The 20,670-nt window shown below is 40.4% G+C and overlaps 1 protein-coding gene across 3 annotated transcripts in view; it reads left to right on the top strand.

The window, feature by feature from the left end:
- klhdc8b (kelch domain containing 8B) overlaps window positions 1-20,670 on the top strand; it is a 226,527-nt gene that overhangs the window by 49,007 nt on the left and 156,850 nt on the right. Inside the window, exons 2-3 of one of the 3 annotated variants that reach the window (XM_005477951.4) lie at window positions 1,539-1,855; window positions 2,020-2,948. In XM_005477951.4, coding sequence (XP_005478008.1) covers window positions 2,558-2,948 — 391 coding nt within the window. In that variant the 5' untranslated portion in view covers window positions 1,539-1,855; window positions 2,020-2,557. Of the gene's footprint in view, window positions 1-1,538; window positions 2,949-20,670 lie in introns of all 3 variants that reach the window. The other 2 variants (XM_019350175.2, XM_025901802.1) reach the window with 2 other exon arrangements.

Below are 20,670 nucleotides of genomic sequence, written 5' to 3'. Positions count from 1 at the left end.
TCCTGTTTGCATGTTTTACCGCAGTCCTGCTGCTGGTTGTTGGTGGTGTTGCATCGCAAGTGAGCTGCTAGAAGGCAGATAAATGCAGGATGAGCTGACTGGGATAAATACAGAGTAGAATAAGTGGGGCTGAAGGATTTGAGGGACAATAATTGCAATTTGTTTCACCAATACTGTGATTATATTTGATAAATTAACACTGAAGAACACTTGTGACAAACTAAACTGAATATAAGTTTGTCACAAGCTTATACTGTGAATGCAGGTAGATTACAGGATACAGTGGCTTTATGTTCATACAAGGCAAATAAAACTTTATATAGAAAAATGTTTACATCACATTTATTAAGAAAGAACCTAAGACCGTGACTGGTGTTCAAAAGATTACAATTTTAGGTTCTGTGGGAAAAAGTGAAGCAAATGAGCTTCCACTGAAGGGTGTTGGAGCTCTCTCTTAGAGAGAGGGGGTGAGGGGCTCACTCATATGGACTCAGAGTAGAGCTTTTACTCCTCCTCATCAAAAAGGAGCCAGTTGAGGTGGTTTGGGCATTTGACCAGGATGCTTCCCAGACACCTCCTATGTAAGATGTTTGTTTGCTTCCACCTGGGAAGAGACAATGCGGCAGATGCAGGATTATGTCTCTCCAGCGCCTTAGTGTCCTCCTGGAGAGCTAGATTAATAAGCCCCCAAAACTCGTACAAATGATTTAGCATTTCTCTAAACCAAACCGTGGTTGCTGGATAATCAGACATGCTGTCATAGCCCAAAATAGTGTTTAAGTCACTCTTTTACTCTCTCTGTTTTTGTGCTTTCATGTGCTTTTATTTTTGCTTCTAAGGATTATAAGTGTCTGTTTAATAATATATATGGTTGTGTCTTTGTTTTATTATTCATATACTTCTCACTCTTTTCTATGCATAGATGCTTTTGTGCCTTTGGTTTTCTTATAGTATTCATGAATGCCTTCAAACTGTCAGGATCTGCAGATGGGAATATGTCTGCGTGGCTGAATTGGCAACATTTATTCGATTGACCCAAGTACTGTTGTTAATTATTGTGCATTTTCTATTGAAAAACCGGCAAAACAAAACAAAAATGGCCCTGATTGTTTTTGGTTTAGTCAGATTTTAATAGGAACATTTCCATGATCTCTTGACCGTGATGGGATCGAGAATAAAAAATAAACTCCTTTCATTTGACTCCTTACCTTAATAATAACAGAAAGATTAAAACCTTTCACCAGAGGCATGCTTTAACCAGGTCTTAACAGCTTTTTAGCATATAATTACTATACTACCATTACTCCAGCTGTTTGTTAATAGTTGTTATTCCCTATTTTATCTATTTGCACATACTGTATGCTGTTTACACCAGCACAAACAGGGCTTTAAATACATTCTGCCATGCAGTACTTTGATAATTTTCCCTCTCACATTGGTCTCACTGAATTATATTGTAATTATAAGCTTGTCATCATATTAGCTTTTAATTTATACTACCAAGTGCATGTCTAATCCTGCACTGTCTTTTCTTCCAGGTTGGGCCTCTCCAAAGCTACCAGGAAGCTTCTCAGCACACACTTTCTGTCTGATGACAAGTCTCAGCGCTCGACACCAGGATTTGGAATTTTTGTTTAACCAAAAGAAAAAACATTCTTTCTTGAAATGCGACAACGTCTTGCAGTCGTTACAGTCCTGTAGGGTTTAAAGACTCATCATCGCTGTGTGCTCTGTCACCAAGGTGTAAACAGAACTACAGAGCTGCAGCTGAGGGGCACTGGTAGCCCTGAATAATCGCCCCTCGATTGAAGGCGCCAAAAAGGCTTTTTCTTGGATTGTTAGGACATTATTAAAGGTCAGTATCCTTTCACCCCTCTTCCCCCTTGAGCCCCGTCTCGCTGCTTCGGCTTCATTTTTTTCCTCTCTTTTTTAAATTCCTCAGCCCTTGACTTTCAGATTATTGTGGGATTAAATATTCAGCCCTCGGAAACCCCTGTTCAAATGTCATTTCCCCCCCAGGAGTGTACTGAGACTGAAACTTTAACCAAAATAACACCCAGGAGGAAGCAGTGAAGGAGAAAAGAGGGCTGGAAGAGGAAGGAATAGAGGAGACTGAAGGGCAGATGGCTTCACTGCTCGAAAACACAAACAGCTGGATGAATAAAACATTTGAGTAGAGAGCGAGTCGTGACATCTGGCTGAGGAGTGAGTGACTCGCGTTGCCGCTCTCCTTCTTTCTCCTTGTTCACTTCACTCTTTTCACTGACCTACATCCTTGTCTTCTTCACCCCCTCCCATCCATCTTTCTTTTCTCTCATGTCATCCTCGATCTCTCTGTGGACACAGGAGTTCAGGTGGTCACTCAGACAGACAGAAACAAGCTTGTGACTCTGCTTGTTTCTACTTCTTGCGTTCCACCTTTGCGTGCCCTCTCCTGCTTGCCCTCCTTGTCTCTCTCTCTTCCTTCTCTACGGTGTGGTGTGTGTGTGTGTGTCTGTGTGTGTGTGTGTGTGTGTGTGTGTGTGATGGTGCGTCCCCTCCTCTCGGCCCTGGAGACATGCCTGTGCAGGAGATGGCGGTGAGTCCTGTCAAGTCTCTGTACTGGGAGCAGTTCCCTTCCATGTCACAGTGCCGCGTCTACTGCACGCCCGTTTACCACGAAGGCCTGCTCTATGTGCTGGGGGGCTGCAGTGAGACCGGCATGCCTCTGGACAGTGTTGAAGTCCTGGATGTAGAGAGCCAGACGTGGAGCCAACTGCCTCCACTGCCTACTGCGCGGGCGGGGGCCTCAGCTGTGGTGCTAGGGGGCCAGGTGATGGTGCTTGGGGGAATGAATCAGCAGCAGACCCCTCTGGCCTCTGTGGAAATGTACCACCCCGATGAGGGCAAATGGGAGACAAAGGCGAGTCTGGGTCAGCCATCCATGGGAGTCACCACAGTGGAGAAAGGTAAGAAAGCGGAATCCACCTGTGCTGCTCTGCTTTGTGATATTGTTGTTGCACTGTCACAGTTTTCTCACTTTGAAACTTTTAACATAAATCTGCTGATCTCAAAGAGCAGTGTCCAATCATGGCTTAGTATTTGTAACCAGTTTAGTTAGAGATGTACTTGTTATTGGTTTACTGCAGCTTTGATGAGGTTACAGGTAAATATTTGTAGGATGGGCAATCCTTTTAATTTTACATTTTCAAGCTTTACCTCTTTCCATATACTACTTCCATTCATCCAAGGACTGGATTGTTTCATGTGTATCATCACTGATGTGCCATCTAGTAAGGATGCACTAATATACTGTTAGAATATGAATCCATTTCCTTCCTAGAAAGCATAAAGGTGACAGGCGGCCAGTCTGTTAATGTCATTTCAATGTATTTTTCCCCTTTTTTGCCATATGTTAGCTATGTTAGCTTTCCTGTTTGCTAGCAGGAAAGAGGTGTTCTATGTACGTTGGCCAGTGTTTTTGATTTTAAAGTGGGGTTTAGTGAGTTGATACACATGAAAAGCTTAATGATGACACATTGCATTGTGGGTTTGGGTGGCTGTATCTCAGGTGTTAGGTCATCTACTAGTTAGAAGGTTGGTGGTTTGATTCCTGGTTACTTTAGTCTGCATGGTGGCGTATTTTTGGGCAAAATACTGAACCCCAAGTTGCCCTCTGATGCATCTATCAGACAGTGAATTTTAGATGGAAAGCATTTAGGTTTAGAAACAAGTGCTTGTGTGAGTGAGGCATGTTTTATTAATCCCCATATAAAAACCAGTCCACTTCTCCTTGGCTCTTCTCTCCTGTGTTATTATGTGTGGTGTAATACTTCCTGGGGTGCTTGATTTATTGGCTTTTAGTTAGATTTATTGCCATCAACAGAATAACTACTCTTTCACTTCACTTGTTGCTTGTCAATTCCATTTCCCACACGCATCGCCTTTGTGTGAGGAGCTGCACTCACAGTGAGAGCAGAGAAAGGAGAAACTAGCATGAGCAGAAATAACAGCAGTACACAGTAAAGACTCCCATACTTAGCTGAAATGAGACAAATGGCAAAAAAAATGATGAAATATATTTTTATTTTTCATTTTACTCTCAGTGTTTTTTGTCATTCTGCTAATAATGTATATTCTTGTATGCATTAGAATGTCTGGAAAACAATGCTTGGTATCAGCAGATAGACAAAGTCAAGTTAGTCAGTATTGCACCAGAACTGAAAAAAGCTAGATCATAGGGATAGCGTGTCCAGTCTTTGTTTGACAGGTTTACCTAATTGCAGAGTACTCCTCTGCTTGTGTTTGATTGTGCATGCCCTCCCTCAGTGACTCCAAAAAATCTTTACATAGGCTCATTAAGAACTGATGAAGAAGAGTATGCAGCTGCTTTGACATATTTGTAAGGCTTTAAAACAGTCACAGCAGCAACAAACTCAATTCTCTGAAGTGCCGAAGTTAACTAATTAGGAGCTCATTTTGGTAGAAGCCCCTTGAAGCTTTTCAGATGCTAAAGTGTCTCCTGAGTGGGAGGTTTTTCTCTTGTGATTAAAGCTGAGTGGTGTTCAGATCGATGGCTGCTCGCACAAGTCGTGATGTTGGTGCTTAGCTTTGGTTTGGTTAGCTTTGGTTCTGCAAATACTGCACGTGGCCAGGCCCAAAGTTCTGATTATGTAAATGGTCAGTAGATTGGTTGTGGGTGTTTTCGCTCATGTCTACTGTGTGCATGCTTCCTCGTGTGCGCAGAATGTCACAGAACGTAGCTCGTGCAGAGGCAATCATCACGCGGTCTGCCTCCGCTGAATAAACATACTGGACTTCATGCTCATTCCCCAGGCGTGTGCTGGCTGTCAGTTTGTGTATGTTGGCAGGAGGAAGGGAGAGTCGTGAGAAAGCGAGGCTGAGGGTGAAAGAAGACAAGACAATGAACTGATCTCCTTTCCATCAAAGGGGAAAGGATGGAGTGCATATCTTTAGCCAAAAAGTCCAGAGAGATTTACATTTTTACACTACGGAGCAAAAAAACAGAACAGAAGGAGAATAAAAGAGACATCCACTTGTTGAAGTGCTTCTTCCTGCTGTTTCCTTTGTTTACATCTCAGGCTGCTTTCTGTTGAGCGCTGGCATTATAAAATGAGGAATCAATATGACCTTTCAAGGTAATAGAGACAGAATAAGGGAATATTTCTCTGATGTGCATGTATATATGCCCTATACTGTTTTACTATGCAAGAGACAGAGCACAGGTGCTGCTGATGAGGGAACTACAGATCAGTTTGATCCTTGAAGCTTGTTTTTGGAATGTGTTATCAAATGAATATTAAAACTTTACATGGTTTAGTATTATGGGTATATTATGATGAAACACTGTGCAGCTATGATGCAGTAATTTTGAAAAATGTGCAGAGAGATGTATTAGAAACACTGTCAAACATTCTGCTTTTGGAACAGTGATTCTTTTTATCTAAAGTGTTTGGAGGGAATTGGACTCTACTAAATTTCACTGCTATTAACTGAATAGCAGAACTTTTGGGTGAAGGACTTAACACTGTGTTTCACTGCTTAATTAAATAATCTAGTTTTAATCTACACATATTTGGTGTGTGGGAGATTTCATGTTTTGAAGTTTTAGCATCTTTGAATAACTGCCTGATGTTACTTTTTTTCTAAACATACTCTAACACACTAACAGTTCTGTCTTGCATGAAAAAAATGAATATTTCTACTTTATATCCATGTTTTCTACATGCACCATCAACTATTGATAATGACTTTATGCTTTGTGCTAAGTTTAGCTTCAGTCATTTAAAACGTATAGAATCGAGAGCATATTTTACGACTTTTTTTTCAGGGTGTCGAGTATGCTCGAGGGACTTTTCAAATAACCCGACCGGCTAGAAATACAAAAGCTGCTTTTTAAATGAAGCACCAACTTTAATACGTAATATAGGCTGAATTCCACACAAGCAAGGATAGATGCATCCAACGCAGTGATCTGTGAATGAGTGCGATGGGAAAAGTGCTGTATAATGTACCATATAATAATGAAAAGGGCTGCATTCATTAAAAGCGATATATAAAAATGACTTTGTCTGTTAGTAGATTTATCAGTAGCCATGTCAAAGCCCCATTACCAAGACACCAGAAGATCTGACTAAAATTACAGTAGTGTATACTGTGAAGTCAATGTGACGCCTAAATGAAGGTATTCTTGTGATAAGACAATGTTAGTGTTGTTCTTTCAGTTTTAGACCCAGTGGTTTTAAATGGTGTATGAGAAAAAAAAGCAATATAAAAATATATAAATATACTAGAGATGCACCGATTACAGTGCGAGCTAGTGATAGCGATTTTTGTCAATTCTAGTTTTCTAAGTACAGCATATGAAAAGCAAAATCAACTTTTCTTCAACCCGCAATCTTTATTTTCATAATAATAATTAAAAGAAATCAAACCTGACAAACCTTCCCCAAATTGTTACTTATTTCAGTTAAACAACTGAAAATAATGAGGTACCAATAATTCATTGAAAATGAGTTGCTGTACATCCACCTTTGTGTGATAGATTTGATCTTACCAAAGAAAAGCAAGTGGAACATATTTATATATAACAAAACAAACGTCAGGTATTCCAGATATTACACCATTTTCCAGTACATTTATAAATTCACCACATTTATTCACCCATCTTATTAATTTTCCTCATAACTGCTTTGATCCTTTAGCTCCTATCAAGGCTGCTGGCTTGTGGCTGGCTCTCTGCTCTGGATACAGCGTTAGCTTTAGCCACTTTGCATTAGTGCAATGTTTCAGATGTGATAAAATTCAATATTTATGTTTACCCAACCAGCAGCGAACTCAAGCAGGAACATGCTTTGAGTGCGGAAACTAGTTTGGCTGAAGAGTGGTGCTGTGGAGCCCTGCAGTCAAAACTGTTTCTAAGTGGATGTTGTCACATTCATTAGAGAAAAAGTGCCATTACAGAAAAGCTTAACATTAACAGCATGGATGCTCATGTTTCCAGGTTTGTAGTTTCCAGAGAAACTGCAGTGCAGTGTGGAAGGAAGTAGAAAGGAAAAAAAATACAAAGGAGTGCAACTTACAGTTTTCTATCATTTTTTCATGCACTATTTCCAGTCTTCTGTCATTATTATCATTTTCCTCACCATCATGATAGCAGCGTAGTGTATTCATGTCTTTGTGTTTGTTCCCAAACTCCTCTAAGACGACAGCTTCAATCTTGATGAACTTTACCGAGCATGTCTGTGAAGGCTCTCAGTCATCCAGGTCATCGTAGTCTAAGGAGCTTGGAAAGAAAAGCGTCTGGACTTCTTTAAGTTCCTTGCAGATGTTTGACCTCTTATCCAAGAAGCTTCTTCAGTTCTAAGAGCAACTGGTGGAGAGTCCCAGACTTTAAGCCTTATGGGAGTGTCCCCCCATTCATAAACTCATGGCACAACATAGAACAGCCACCTTGACTGGACAAGACTCAGCTGTCCATCTGCATCTAAAGGACAAAGGTCGCTCTTTCGCGGATGCCAATGTTCACATTTTGGACAGAGAAGACAGATGGTTTGAAAGAGGAGTGAAAGAAGCCATTTACATCCACTGTGAGCGACCATCTTTTAACAGAGGCGGTGGTTTACGACACCAACTGTCTGCCATCTATAATCCAGTTTTGAGATCCCTTCCCAGACACCTTAAACACATAAATGCTGGGTCCCCAGATCCAGGACCATGACAGAGCCATTGCTTTTGTTACTTGTTGAATATCAGGTTCTGGCTGCTGGGGTGGAGTCCACGTGCATTCAGCCATAATGTGATTCTGGGATTTTTTCTTGTTTCACATTAGCATGCTGTCTGTGCAGATGCGTACCGAGCTGTGTTAGCAGCATATTGCAGTTGTCTCAGTTGCATTTCACCATCACTCTCGTCTTTTTGTGAAATGAAAATAAAAGTAATGTCTGAATGTTGGTTTTGATTCATTTTTGATTCATTGCTCAGCTGTAGCTGTTTGTCATTTGTGTTACAAATGGCCAACACTCTGAATACAAATGCTGTGTGTATGTGCATACTCCTGCATGTGTAGCATCCTGGCTGCTGTATTCTGGTTGGTACTGTGATATACTCTATACCCTGCAGTTCCCTGTACGAATTCTTAAAGTGCTACTGATACCATAACAGGCAGAATTCACATTTTGAGCCAAACTTTTGAGAAACCATTAACTAAAACTCATATAGTCACATCTAAGAGAGCTTGCCTGCAGCTGAACCTTGTGAAACTGTTGTAGGATCTTTCTTTCAGGGATACAGAATTTAAATGAGATATGAGGTGAGCCTGATGGAAGTCTAGAGTGATGAGAGGCAGTGGTCTTTAAATTTTCTTACTTCATTTAAATAATAACCGTAAGGCGATGAAGGTTAGTATCCAAGCTACAATGTTATGGCTACAGCTGGAAAGTAGCACCAATGGACACACTTTTACCTCCTCACACAGCCATGAATGCAGTACGAATCTAGTCTCACAGTGAAATGTGTAAAAGCTACATTGTCAAACAACATGTATTAACCTCAATGAAGGCTCTAAAATTCTAAAAAGCCTTTTTTGTTCTTTTCTGTAGGCCTTTATTGATGGCGTCACATGAATAGATTTTTGCCATTATTTTTGCACTTTGTTCAGTATTAGATTTAGTTTGTTCATTTGCTATGTTAGTCTTTCATATGTTTTCTGTTACTTTTATTGCAAATGTTTCTTTGGTTAGGTTTGGGAAAATGTAAGAAATTTGTGTGATATTTGGGAAATTTTTCACATCAGAGTTTGGGTTAAATAAACACTTTCAAAGCATTAATTCATATCAAGGCTCTGTTTTCTTTTTACTGTTTGCAGGACAGGGCGATAGAGCATTGCAGTGGTGCCTCACAGCAAGACACTTATGTGTGGAGCTTTCATGTTCACCTTATCGGTTCTCTTCGGGTACTCCTGCTGTCCAAAGACATGCATGTTAGGTTGATCGGTGATTCTAAATTGATGTGAGCATGAATGGTTGTCTGTCTCTCTGTGTTAGTGTTATGGACCACATCCTCCAAGTGGTTTTGGCTCAGGAGGTAAAGCAGGTTGCCTGTCAATCAAGAGGTTGCTGGTTCTATCCCTGCGGTCTGCATACCAAAGTATTCTTGGGTAAGATACTGAACGCTGAGTTGCTCCTGGTGTGTTTGCTGGAGAGTGAATGTTAGATAGAACGAATTTATGTGTAGAATATGGGTGAATGGGTGTAGTATAGAATGTACAACACAAGTACAACACATTGTGATGTGAAATTAGACCAGAAATGATTAATTTATATCTTACAAACTCTGTTAAACTTATTTTTCTCATACATTTTAAATAAATCATAGATAATATGGTATAAATTGTGAATTTAATCTGAAAGGACAAATCCATCTGAAATTTCTCATAAAACTCAACCATTTATTACATTCCAGAGAGTTCAGTATCATTATTTCTGGTTCAACGCTGCTCACTACAAAAGCAACAGCAGCAGATTGTTTATTGATAGACTAACAGGGCATGCAAAAGGCCCCACACAGCATTCTTTCATATGAGCAGCACTGCTGCTGCTGACACTTTTCAACTCTTACTTGTGTTTTGGCATGTTTATCGTTGTGGGAGAGATCAGCGTAACATGAAACGAGCACTAGAAAGATGGAGATGAGGGCTCCTAAGCTTAATACTAACCAAACGCATCACATCTACATGGCATGAACGTTCCAGCACTGATCCAGCAGAACTCCCACACTCCAAGTGCCTACAGTGTTTACCTCCTCCTACTGGTCCTGTCAAGCTGTCAGAGCTAATATGATTGCATGAATGTGTGTATGAAGACACAGATTCAGGGCTTACTGTTTACTATGCCGTGAGCTTGGGATTATTCTACTGTCTGAGATAATCTGCTCTCTGACTCAACATTATGAGCAGAAAGACCAGTTTAAGTTCTCATGAAAGAGTTTTAAGGTTAAATATGTCACTCTTTGATTTTAAAGACACTTTGCATGTGACAATATGAATCTTTTAAAAATTTATTTATTGCAGAAATAAGTGTTTAAGAGAGGCACGTCAAGAGTTTTAAAATGTTGTATATATATATATATTTATTATATAAGTTGACTTGATATCAAGAGGAACAGATGAACACACATTACAGCAGGAATGGTAGATAACAACAAGCAGCTAGGCTGTCCTTCAGGCCCATTGTGGAGCCAAAATACAAAGTGCCATCAGCAGAGAGTCAGCTCATTGTACTTCTAAATGCTCCACTGAGACTAGCGTTTTATTTAGCGGGGCTAAATAGAGGGGCTAACACAAAAAAACATTTCATCCCTCAGGCTGGCTGCTTAAAGGGGTTGTGTTGTCTTAGTAAAGAAATAATGAAATGTTGATTGCTAATATGCCTGGATGACCCAGCCAAGACTAATTTGTCTTTGGGAAACAATTTATCTGAAACATTTAAATGCTTGTCAAGCCTGTGGCCTGGTCACAACAGCAGGTGTTTAACAATCGAGTTTACATGTGAGGAAGGGTTTAGCTTATTTACTTGTATTAGTCAGATACACATTACATGAAGCTATTAATTGATTGGCATGGCGTAGAGTGAAATAAGTGTCAGATCCCCTACAACCCAGCCAGAATTCTGCCTAAAATAGATTGGCTGTGCCTCGATCACTGCATGTAGCAAGGCAGAAAACACCAGTAATGATGAGGAGGTACTAAACTGGCCTTTCTTGGCTGGACTGGAGTTCACATTCAGTGTAGATCATGAAGTATTGCTGGATTGCTAAATACAACTGTGATCTTTTCTTGGACTTGAACAGCCTCGTAAGAGAGTGAGAGAGACCAACAAGCAGTTCAGTGAGTGTTGAACATGTGTTGGGAAGTGGTTCAAGGCAACTTCCAGATACTCTCAGCTGATGCCTTCTGATGTTCGGGCTGTGTGTGTGTGTGTGTGTGTGTGTGTGTGTGTGTGTGTGTGTGTGTGTGTGTGTGTGTATGTGTGTGTGTCTTTCAGGCGGTGGTCTGATGATTGACATGTCTTGGACTGCTGCACAGCCCCACATCCTTTCCTCCCTTTACAAATCTTTTCATGTCCTTTCCTAATTTCATTTCCGCTTCTTTCTCCTTTTCATGCCCTCTCTTTTTTGGCCTCCTCTCCTTTCCTTTCCTTTCCTTTCCTCTCCTTCTCCTTGAATTTTGTCCTCGCCTCCCTTTATCTAATCCTCTCTCCTCCTTTCATGTGCTTTTCTGTCTTTTGATGTCCTTTTGTATCCTTCGCTCTCTTTTCATGTCCTCTCTGCACTTGTCTTGTCCCCCCCTTCTCTCATGTGTCGCCCCCTAGCTGTTTTCTACCTCTTGACTCACTCTGCGTTTCCGAGTCGACTGATCAGCCGAGCATTGCTGTTGCTTGGCAACAAGTGTGTGACTGCTGTGTTTGTTTTTAGACCAATCAAAGGGAGCAAGCAGATTATTTGTAAATGCCTGTTTGTGCCACAGACGGAGGGCATATGTGCATTTTCTGTGTTTCTAAGTTAGCAACAGATAGTGCATGCATTTCAGAGAAAGAGAGGGCGTGTTTGTCTGGGTGCTTCATTTCAGCACCCTTTGCTGCTTTCAATGAAGTGAACACTGCATGTGTGTGTATGTGTGTTTTCCTTCTCTGAACTTACAGTCCTATCTTTCCTTCTTTTCATCCCTAATCCGAAAAATGAATGGAAGAGATTTCCCATACCCCAACTTTTGTTGGTTCTGAGCTGCCCTCCTTACGTTACTTTCCTGCAGTCCTCTATTGTTATTATTAAAATATCTCGCTTCCAGTCCTCTGTACAGTAGAGCTTCTTCTTTTTTTAATCGCAGCAGGAGCATGACTCAAAAGTGGCATACTCCAGTGATGAGTATAATTTCCCTCTTCTCCTCAGTCTGTGATTAATGACCGTTGCCCTCCTCTCAGTCAACATCCACTGCCTATCTGTCAGCGGGCCTGGAATCCGCCTGACTGAAAAATAACTGTTTCCGCAGGATTGTCAAGCTCCTGATTGATATAAAGTGTGTTTCTATAAGGAAGAAGATAAAGGCGCGCTGTCACGGCTTCAAAGTGCTGCGTGAGAGCGGTCTTTGAGGAAAAAAGAGATGTGAAGTCAGTTAAAAACAAAATCCCTAGAAAGTCTCCTCTCTCTCTAGAGAAAAAATACTGCAATGTATGTATATGGTTCTTATCCGAATTTGCCTGATTAGTGCACCACAGAAGTCGCCTCCAATTCTTAGAATTGAATTAAATAAGTATGCCTTTTTCGTCCTTTGTGCTCCAGAATTTAGTCTGCAACTTCCACAGCTTTTAGCTAAAGCTTGCTTTTGATGAATAACCTGTGATGTCCTGGATTTTGGGCTTGTAGAGCTTCGCAATCTGCTTCATTTTACTACAAGCTGGGGTGCTTTGATATTGTGTATTGTGTATTATGAGTTGTGATCATATGCTGTTTCAGTCACATGGATGAAATAATAAAGTGATAAGGTGTAGGTTAGTGGATCTCTGTGTTATGCCACATCTGATTCTTCTTATTATGAGTGTTTCACATGCTAATATAGTTGTTCGAAGTACGTTTCTAAGCAACATCAAAGAGAAGATCAAAGCAAACATCTTGAGTTGTAGCTGTACCCATTAAAATAACCAATTTCCCTGGAGGAGGAGGGTAAAAGTCTGCCCATGGCCGTGAGAGCTTCCAGTTCGTCACTGATGCACACTCAGTTTGTCTCCACGTCTCTTTGTTAACACACTGAAGGAGTGCCAGAGGACACAGAAAGATTCCTCAGCAGTTTCTGTGTAAGTTTAGCAAACTCAGGTAGTGGCTGTGCAAATTTGTCTAACAAGTTCTTAACAGTCTGTAATAGCTGAACACTGCCCATCAGCAGTACTGCATGCCGTGTGGCGAAGCTGGAACAGCTGTGTGGTGTAGCTGCAGGCTACGGATAGACCGCTGCTCGTGTGCGCTGACAGAATGAGAAGTGAGAGATTGTGCATGTCATAATTAGGGAACAAGTTAATGTTTATCAAATCTACAGTGTTGTTAAATCATATCTTTTTTTCAAAGGTTTTTGAACTAGTGTGAAAAAAGGGGTTAATATAGAAAATAGTTAATTTAGTTGTGGAATAATTCAACAGCAGCTGTGTGGTAGTGAAGAAAATGGATGGATGGATTTGTAATATTTCAGTGTCATTATGATCATTATGATCATGATTTTCATCCTTGATTTGTCGAGATGCAGAATAGACTCCAGTGACTCGTCATAGCAGAACAGAAAACGTGGAAGTGATAGGAGTTTGGACAGGACCCTCACTGGATGGGGCTCTGAGTGACCAGGGGGAGGCAGAGATGTGGAGGTGGGCGACTGAGTAAATGAGAGTCTGAAAAACAGAATGACAGAAGAGCACTGAGACTTAAAGTATGTAGAATGGAGTCAAATTAACTTGCAGAAGGCGAGCAAGAAAATGATTGGACCAGAGTAATAATGTGAGTAATGAGCTTGACAGCTTGGGGAAATGGACGTGATGTAAAGAATATACCAGTGGCTGAACACCCAGAATGCAGGCAGATGAGTGATTACAGATTACCATGTTAAACTTGTGCATAAGATTCATTTATCAAAAAAATGTAAGTCGGGTTCTTATTCAGGGTTTTGAATCGAAATCAAAGAGCTACATTAATTCTTCTGAGATTTTCACCAAGACTATTGAATTAAATGCCTGTTATCTTTAAAATTGTATTCCAGTAGACCATAATATGGACTGGCAGTCAGACACAGTGGAGTAAAAACCTAACGCAGTTGTTGTCTCATTCTGAGAAGGGACAACCAAGAAAATGATTAAAATCTATCTGCAGTGACCAAATGGAGCCCGATCGAAGAAAATAAATTAAAGCAGTTAATTAAAATTGGAATCTAATTTGCTTTGATCATGCAACCTGTGATGGTAGCTGGTAAGCAACATCCATGTTAATGAGTCAAAATTAATATGAAACCCACTGACAGCCATTAAGATGAGGGACCATCGGGTTCTTTCAGGTTTTTATTTAATTATTCCTTATTGCGAAAAACGTGCTCGTCACACTGCTTGCATGATCTGTTTCTGTGTTGTCTCCTTATGTGAACAAGCTATTTGCAGTCGTACCTGATCAAACAACAAGCACACAGTCTTGACTTACAACTTCGGTTTTGGATCACAAGGACAGCTTTAGTACTGATCAACCCCTAGAAAACTATTGCAGAGCCAAATCCTTGGTAATCTGTATTTCTTACATCTTTAAGCCCCAAATTACTGTATGAAGGCTTTTAATTGGCACAGCAGGAAAAGTCAAGGATAATTAAACAGATGATCAAAGATGTACATCTAGACAAAAGCTAGCATGTACAAGGGGTGATAAGCTCATATGTTGCACAAGAAGTAGAAATTTTATTCATATTCCAGATTTATTATACACAGACTCTATAAATTTGGGAGTTTTCATAAAAGAACCTAACAAATTAGAAATATACATCGAGGGTGTTGCGGCTCTTTGATCTGAGTCCCTGAAGCTCAGCTGCTCATGACTGACCTGCAGATCACAAAAAGATACACAAATATACACACAGATGCACAGGAACCTTTCTGATTTTAGCTTTAAATGAACATTAAACTTTAAATGAGATGAAAGATGTTCCTGCAGTAAAACAACCTAAAACAAATTCACAGAAATCATAAAGGAAGATTAAGATAAAGTAAACCAGTTAAAGAAACAAAATAAAAATAGTAGACTTTTTTTAAAATTAATTGTTTAGGTTAACAATCCAATATCACATGTGTACAAAGGAAAGCAGTTTATGAAGTAAAGCAGTTTATTCCAAAGTGACATCAGGTGTTTTCAGTCTTTCGGAGGACAGTCAGGTGTACTCCCTTTGTTAATTCAACGATGAGGGATTTAACAAAGTCTAATCTTCACAATACATCAAGCTCAGGTGTATAATGGCATGAAAAGGAGATTTTTGAAGCGTTCAGAAAATTTTTTCCCGATGCCTGTTATACTAAAAAGGGTTACAGAATTATCACTGGTCTAGAAACTACCAATCAACAGTCAGACTGTGCACAATGGAGAACATCTAAAAAAGCTTTGTAACGCTTCACAGGGGCTATCGATCAAAAAAAGTTCACTCAGAAGCAAGGGCAAAATGAACTGCTAAAAGGCTCTTCTACATGGATGGCCCATCAATTGTTTGCTTTATTTTTATAAATACTTTATTTATGGAGTATATACTGTATCAGCTCAGGGACATCGTATCCCACGGTGAGCATCTAAAGAAAAATGTCAGGACCTCTGTCTGTGAACAGAATCTCAAGCAAAAGCGGGTCATGCAGCAAGACAATGACACAAATACACAAGTTGTTCTACCAAAGAATAGCTTTAAAAACGAAGTTCCTTTTTTGGAAAGTCAAAGTCTTGACCTTAATGAGTGAACAGTTAATGTGAGAAAACCCACCAACATCCTAGAGCCCAAGCTAGTCTGAATAAAGTAATGAAAATTCTTCCAACTTTAAACAAACACCAGGTTTGAAGGGGTTACACCAGATACTGAGAGCAAAGGATCACATAATTTTGCCACTCACAGATATGTAAACTAAATGAATAAATCAAAGAATGTTTCTCTCATTAATTGAGTTCTCTTTATCTAACTTTGGGACTTTTGGGAAAAGTTTTTTTTTAACGTGTTATTTAACGAGAAAAATATAAGGTTTCAAAACCTTCAAGCATGTTAAAAACTCACATATATACACTAACCAGACATTGTATTAGGTACATCTTGGTAGAACCAGGCTGGCCTTAGTTCTTTGTCGCATAGATTATTAAAATTGCTGGAAACGTTCCTCTGACATTTTGGTCCATGCTGACATGAAAGCATCGCACAGCTGCTGCAGATTTGTCAGCTGCACATCCCAGATGCAAATGTCTCATTCAGCCACATCCCAAAGGTGCTCTGTTTGAGATGATCTGACCTTTGTGGCGTGGCACAGTATCCTACAAGAAGCAGCCATAAGAAGGTGGATCTGCTTGTTCTCCTTTTGTTGGAGGTTTGATTGTTTTTGGATTTGTGTGCTTGAGTGCTTTTGTTTCTTGCGGATGTGTCGGAGTGTGTTATCTAAGATGGAGTGCATTCTGATCTTTTTCTTAACATGGATTTTAAACGGGGCCTCTTTCTTTTGCCAACAGCCTTCATGTATTTTCAGCACGAGTCAAGATTCAGTATTCACCTGAGTCTATATTTCTATGGAAACATTCATGGAGTTGTAAAACAGACAGTTATAGAGAGAATTGTATCAGAACATATTTTAATGAGCTGATTAGGACTAAAGATGCCCCTGATCATTGTACTAAAGTGTAGAAACATGGAGACTGAGATGTAAAATACGTAGTCGTATCCCTTTACCTGCTGTCATTTTGGCAAATGTTCAGTCGATTAGAAATAACTAAATAATGATTTAGTGCACATGCATCAGCTGGCATGCAGTCTGTTTCAGTACACAGTTTCCTTGGGGATTAATAAAGTATTCTGATTCTGATAAGATGGATTTTATTTGGCCGAATGTAATTTATTTGGTAAGCTTTTGGAATTCTTGTATCCTCCCCTGAAATCAGCATTCAGTCCTCGTATTTGGCTCGACACAGTCACCGATGTGACAGGGCAATGCCATGGTGCAGTAGTCTGCACATACATCAGTCAGCAGTGGTGTGACTGAGAGAGTATGAACAGAGGACACTGAGTCAACGTCCATGTGCATCCCTTTTTCCTCCCTCAACAGTTCCAAGAGACATTCCTCACTGTGGTATATAGACATCCTAAAGCTAATGCTAAAATGTCCCTAGTGCTATTGATACAGTTTTTCAGAAACTGCCGTTGTTAACTCTGGATGCATACTGGGCGACTTATATGTTGGAATCCGTGGGTGGCTTGTGTCTCCATCTCAGTGCAATTTGCCCAACTCGAAACAACAGGACTGTGGATCCTTTATACGGATCAAGTGAAGAGAAGTGAAGTGAAGTGAGGTGAAGGGAAGTGAAGTGAAATGAAATGAGTTGAAGGGTGCACTGGGGTGATAAAGGGATGGACATGGTCAGCAACAATACTCAGGTAGGCTGTGGTGTTTAAATGATGCTCAGTTGCTACTAAGTGGCCTAAAGTGTGCCTAGACAATATTATGTAGCAGAGACTGAGACTCATCAAATCAAGCCATGTCTTTCCAATCTTCTATTGCCAGGTATGGGGAGCTTGTTGCCTCAGGTTCCTGTTCTTAGCTAACAGGAGTGTTGCCTGTTGTGGTCTTCCAGTGTAGCTTAAATGTTTGATGTGTTGTGCCTTCAGAGATACTCTTCTGCATACCTTGGTTGTAGAAAAAGTTGTTGCCTTCCTCTCAGTTTGAAGCAGTTTGGCTGCTCTTCTCTGACCTCTGGCATCAACAAAGCGTTTTCACCCAGAGAACTGCCGCTCACTGGATATTTTCTCTTTTTCTCTGTAATCTCTAGTGATGATTTAGTGAGAAAATCCCAGCAGATCAGCAGTTTCCGAAATACTCAGACTGGCACCAAGAACCACGCCATATTCAGTGTCACCAAAACCCTACATCCTTCTCCGTTTCGCTTCATTTGAAGTTCAACCAGCCGTCTCTGCCACATATTCATGCTTAAAGGCAATGAGTTGTTGCTATATGATTGTTTAATTAGATATTTCTCTTAATTGAATGCATATATTATACAACTGTCTTTGTAAGGACCTCTATTCATATAATTCACTTCTTTAGTCCTTTCTATATTTTTAATGGTTACTTTAAAGCGTTGAACCTGAACTCAGACCTGATTCTAATCTGGAAACGCTGAAACAGTCCCTTTAAGTTCTGTCCCAAAGTAAAGAACAAAGAATACCATCATTCAGGCTTTAGGTGCTTGTTGAATGCAAGTCTTAGCAACTTGTCCACATCACATATTTTAACATTATTGACCCAGATATATGCCGTTCTTTTTGCATGTCTTTGCAAATACGTTATGCAGCTTTAAAAAAATATTGTTTGAAGGGATTTACCCCCCTGAGAGGCTTATATTCATGGAAGCAGAGAAGCTTGAGATAATGACATCAAAGTGACATTTGTCTGTGGAGACATGGCAAGCATGCTCAGTTTTATTCTTTCCTTTCAGTGTTATACTTTTTAAAAAATAATGCTTGGAACAAAGTTTTCTTCCCATGTACCTTAGTAACGCTCCCAACCCATCGAGCTGAGCACTGTGGTTTCTATTCTAGGTATCAGTCTGTGATGATCGAAGCCTCTGATAACATAGCCCCGGCTGAGCTGAAGTGGAGATGTTCTGCTGGAGGGCACAAACAGGAGTTTCTGCATATTCATGCGCCAGCCGGCACTGTATCAGTTATTACGAGAACCAAGCAGCTGAAAGAAATTCACTCCCTGATTGTTATCTTCGTGTGTTTTTTGCTTCCATTCCATCAGGCAGCTCAGCAGCAAACTTCATTAAGAAAAAATCTTTCATGTATATTGGAATGAGGCTCGTGTGCGTATCCTTAGAGGCACAGGGTCATTTGCAGTTTTCTTTTGTGTGGCCCTTGTGTCAGTTTCACTCTCTCACCTTGTTAGTTTTCCCTCTTTGCCTTGATCACTGTTTAATTTGCCTCACCAGTTCACCATCAGCTAACCTGTTCACAATTGCTCACCTGTGAACAATTGTACTCCCCAGTTTCCTTTGGTTCCCTTTCACATCTCCGTGTTTGTTCAAACTTTCTTACAGATCTCTGTGTCCCTTGTGTTTTGTTTCCTAGTTTTCATTTTCATTGTTTCGTGCACAGTCCTTTGAACAGTTTCAGGATCCTTTAGCCTTTCCTGCCTTTCCACGCTTGACTCCTGGTTGCTTTTGATTAAAGGATTGGAATTTTGGGCCCTGTGGATCCTCTTAAATGCAAGAAGGAGTTACCAGTTTTTTCTGACAAATTGAAAGCATAAATTGGTCATGTGTAGAAGTTATCATTGGTTAGAGGTCACCTAGCCCTATGATTTGTTAGGCTTCACAGCAACTTCTAGCTCTCCTGGCACAGGAACGGTGCTTTGCTGTGTTTGGTGAGTGAGGAGTGAAGCTTCACAGGGTGACAGAGAGCAGCGGTGACTTTAAGTCACCTGGATCTGCTTAGATCATTTGCTGCTGGTTACTGTCGAAACTCTGAAGCTGCAAGAATGATATTCAGGACTGTTGGTGCATTTCTGTCACTTTACCTGGTAGCTATCCAAATTAGGGTTTGAAGATCTTTACAGCACTCTCAGCCTGACAGTTTGACTGCAAATGTCTGTACTGTTAAAAAAGCTACTACGACTAGTTTTTTCTCAACTGAAAAGCCACCCTCGCTCTTATCAGTATGAGTACTGCTATTACAGTACAGTCTCCGCCTACACTTACTCACTGCAAAACAACTCAAAGATTCGTCTGCCGACAAAAGACTTGCAACAGTCTTAAAGTAGAGGTAGATGAGAGCAGAGGAGCACAAGCTGATCTGGCAGAAAGAGTCAGGAGAAATTAACTCGTGAAAAAGTGCAAAACATTACACACTGATGATATTGGAGAGTATCTGAGATTGCTGATGTCCTTTAAGAGAAAATAAGCCTTCGCAGTGAGCACACAGATTATACTCCCTGAACCGCTCTGACCAATCGCAGCAATAAGTCTGGACTTGAGGCGCTTTGGCCAAAAACAGAGGCGCTGACTCTTCAAAGTTGGAGCCTGGATTACTTATCCTGGGAGACCGGTGTCTCATGACTCTCTCTCAATTTACTGTAGACTCTAGTGGCATAGCCTCATCCTCTCAGCAAAAGCTCTTTACTAGGGGAAGCCTGGAGCCCTGCTGAGACTTTCATTAGAAGCTCAGAGAGAGGATGATTACAGAGGAAAACCTACACAAACAAGAGCTGGCTGCCTGACAGTGTGAAATCTGGCGACATAAAACGACAACGCTCATTTGTGTTTCTCGTTCTGGATGGGGAGCTTTCTGTGCTCAAGAGGAAAGGACGAGCACAGGGAGAACAGAGCTGGAGCAGAGTGAGCGAGTCAAATGAGATGCAAAAGACGTGCAACAGAAGAAACCTGAGTGCTGTGTTTTTTCAGTTCAATGAGGGACATGTTGAGGACGTGTGGAGCAGAACTTGTGGCCTTCTAGGAAACACATATGGCTTCAACAAGCATTTCTAAAACGTTAATTGGAGTATTAATTGAAACATCTGATAAATTTTAAAAAAAGACACTGAATAGTAATTTGCATATGAGTTTGTCATTTTTTTAAAATCATTTTTGATACATCCGTCATTTTTGTGCAGTTGATTGCTCACAGCAGCAGTGTGTGTGAAAATCACACTGATGATATGGAGGTCTTAAAAAAACTCTCAGTGTTACAGGCTTAAGAAAACTTTTTAATGGTGGCAAAGGAAATCACAGCTTAGGAGTCATGGCAACAAGCATTTTAGCTAAATGCTAAAATGCATTTAGCAAAACTTTATTTTTACATTCAACATTTTGGAGAAAAATGTCTGCTGTGGCTACCTAGCCACCGGTATTACAGCTATGATTAAGGCC

This window comes from Oreochromis niloticus, linkage group LG20 (genome assembly GCF_001858045.2).
Source record: "Oreochromis niloticus isolate F11D_XX linkage group LG20, O_niloticus_UMD_NMBU, whole genome shotgun sequence".
NCBI lineage: Eukaryota > Metazoa > Chordata > Actinopteri > Cichliformes > Cichlidae > Oreochromis > Oreochromis niloticus.
This window is presented reverse-complemented; position numbering and strand designations above follow the sequence as displayed.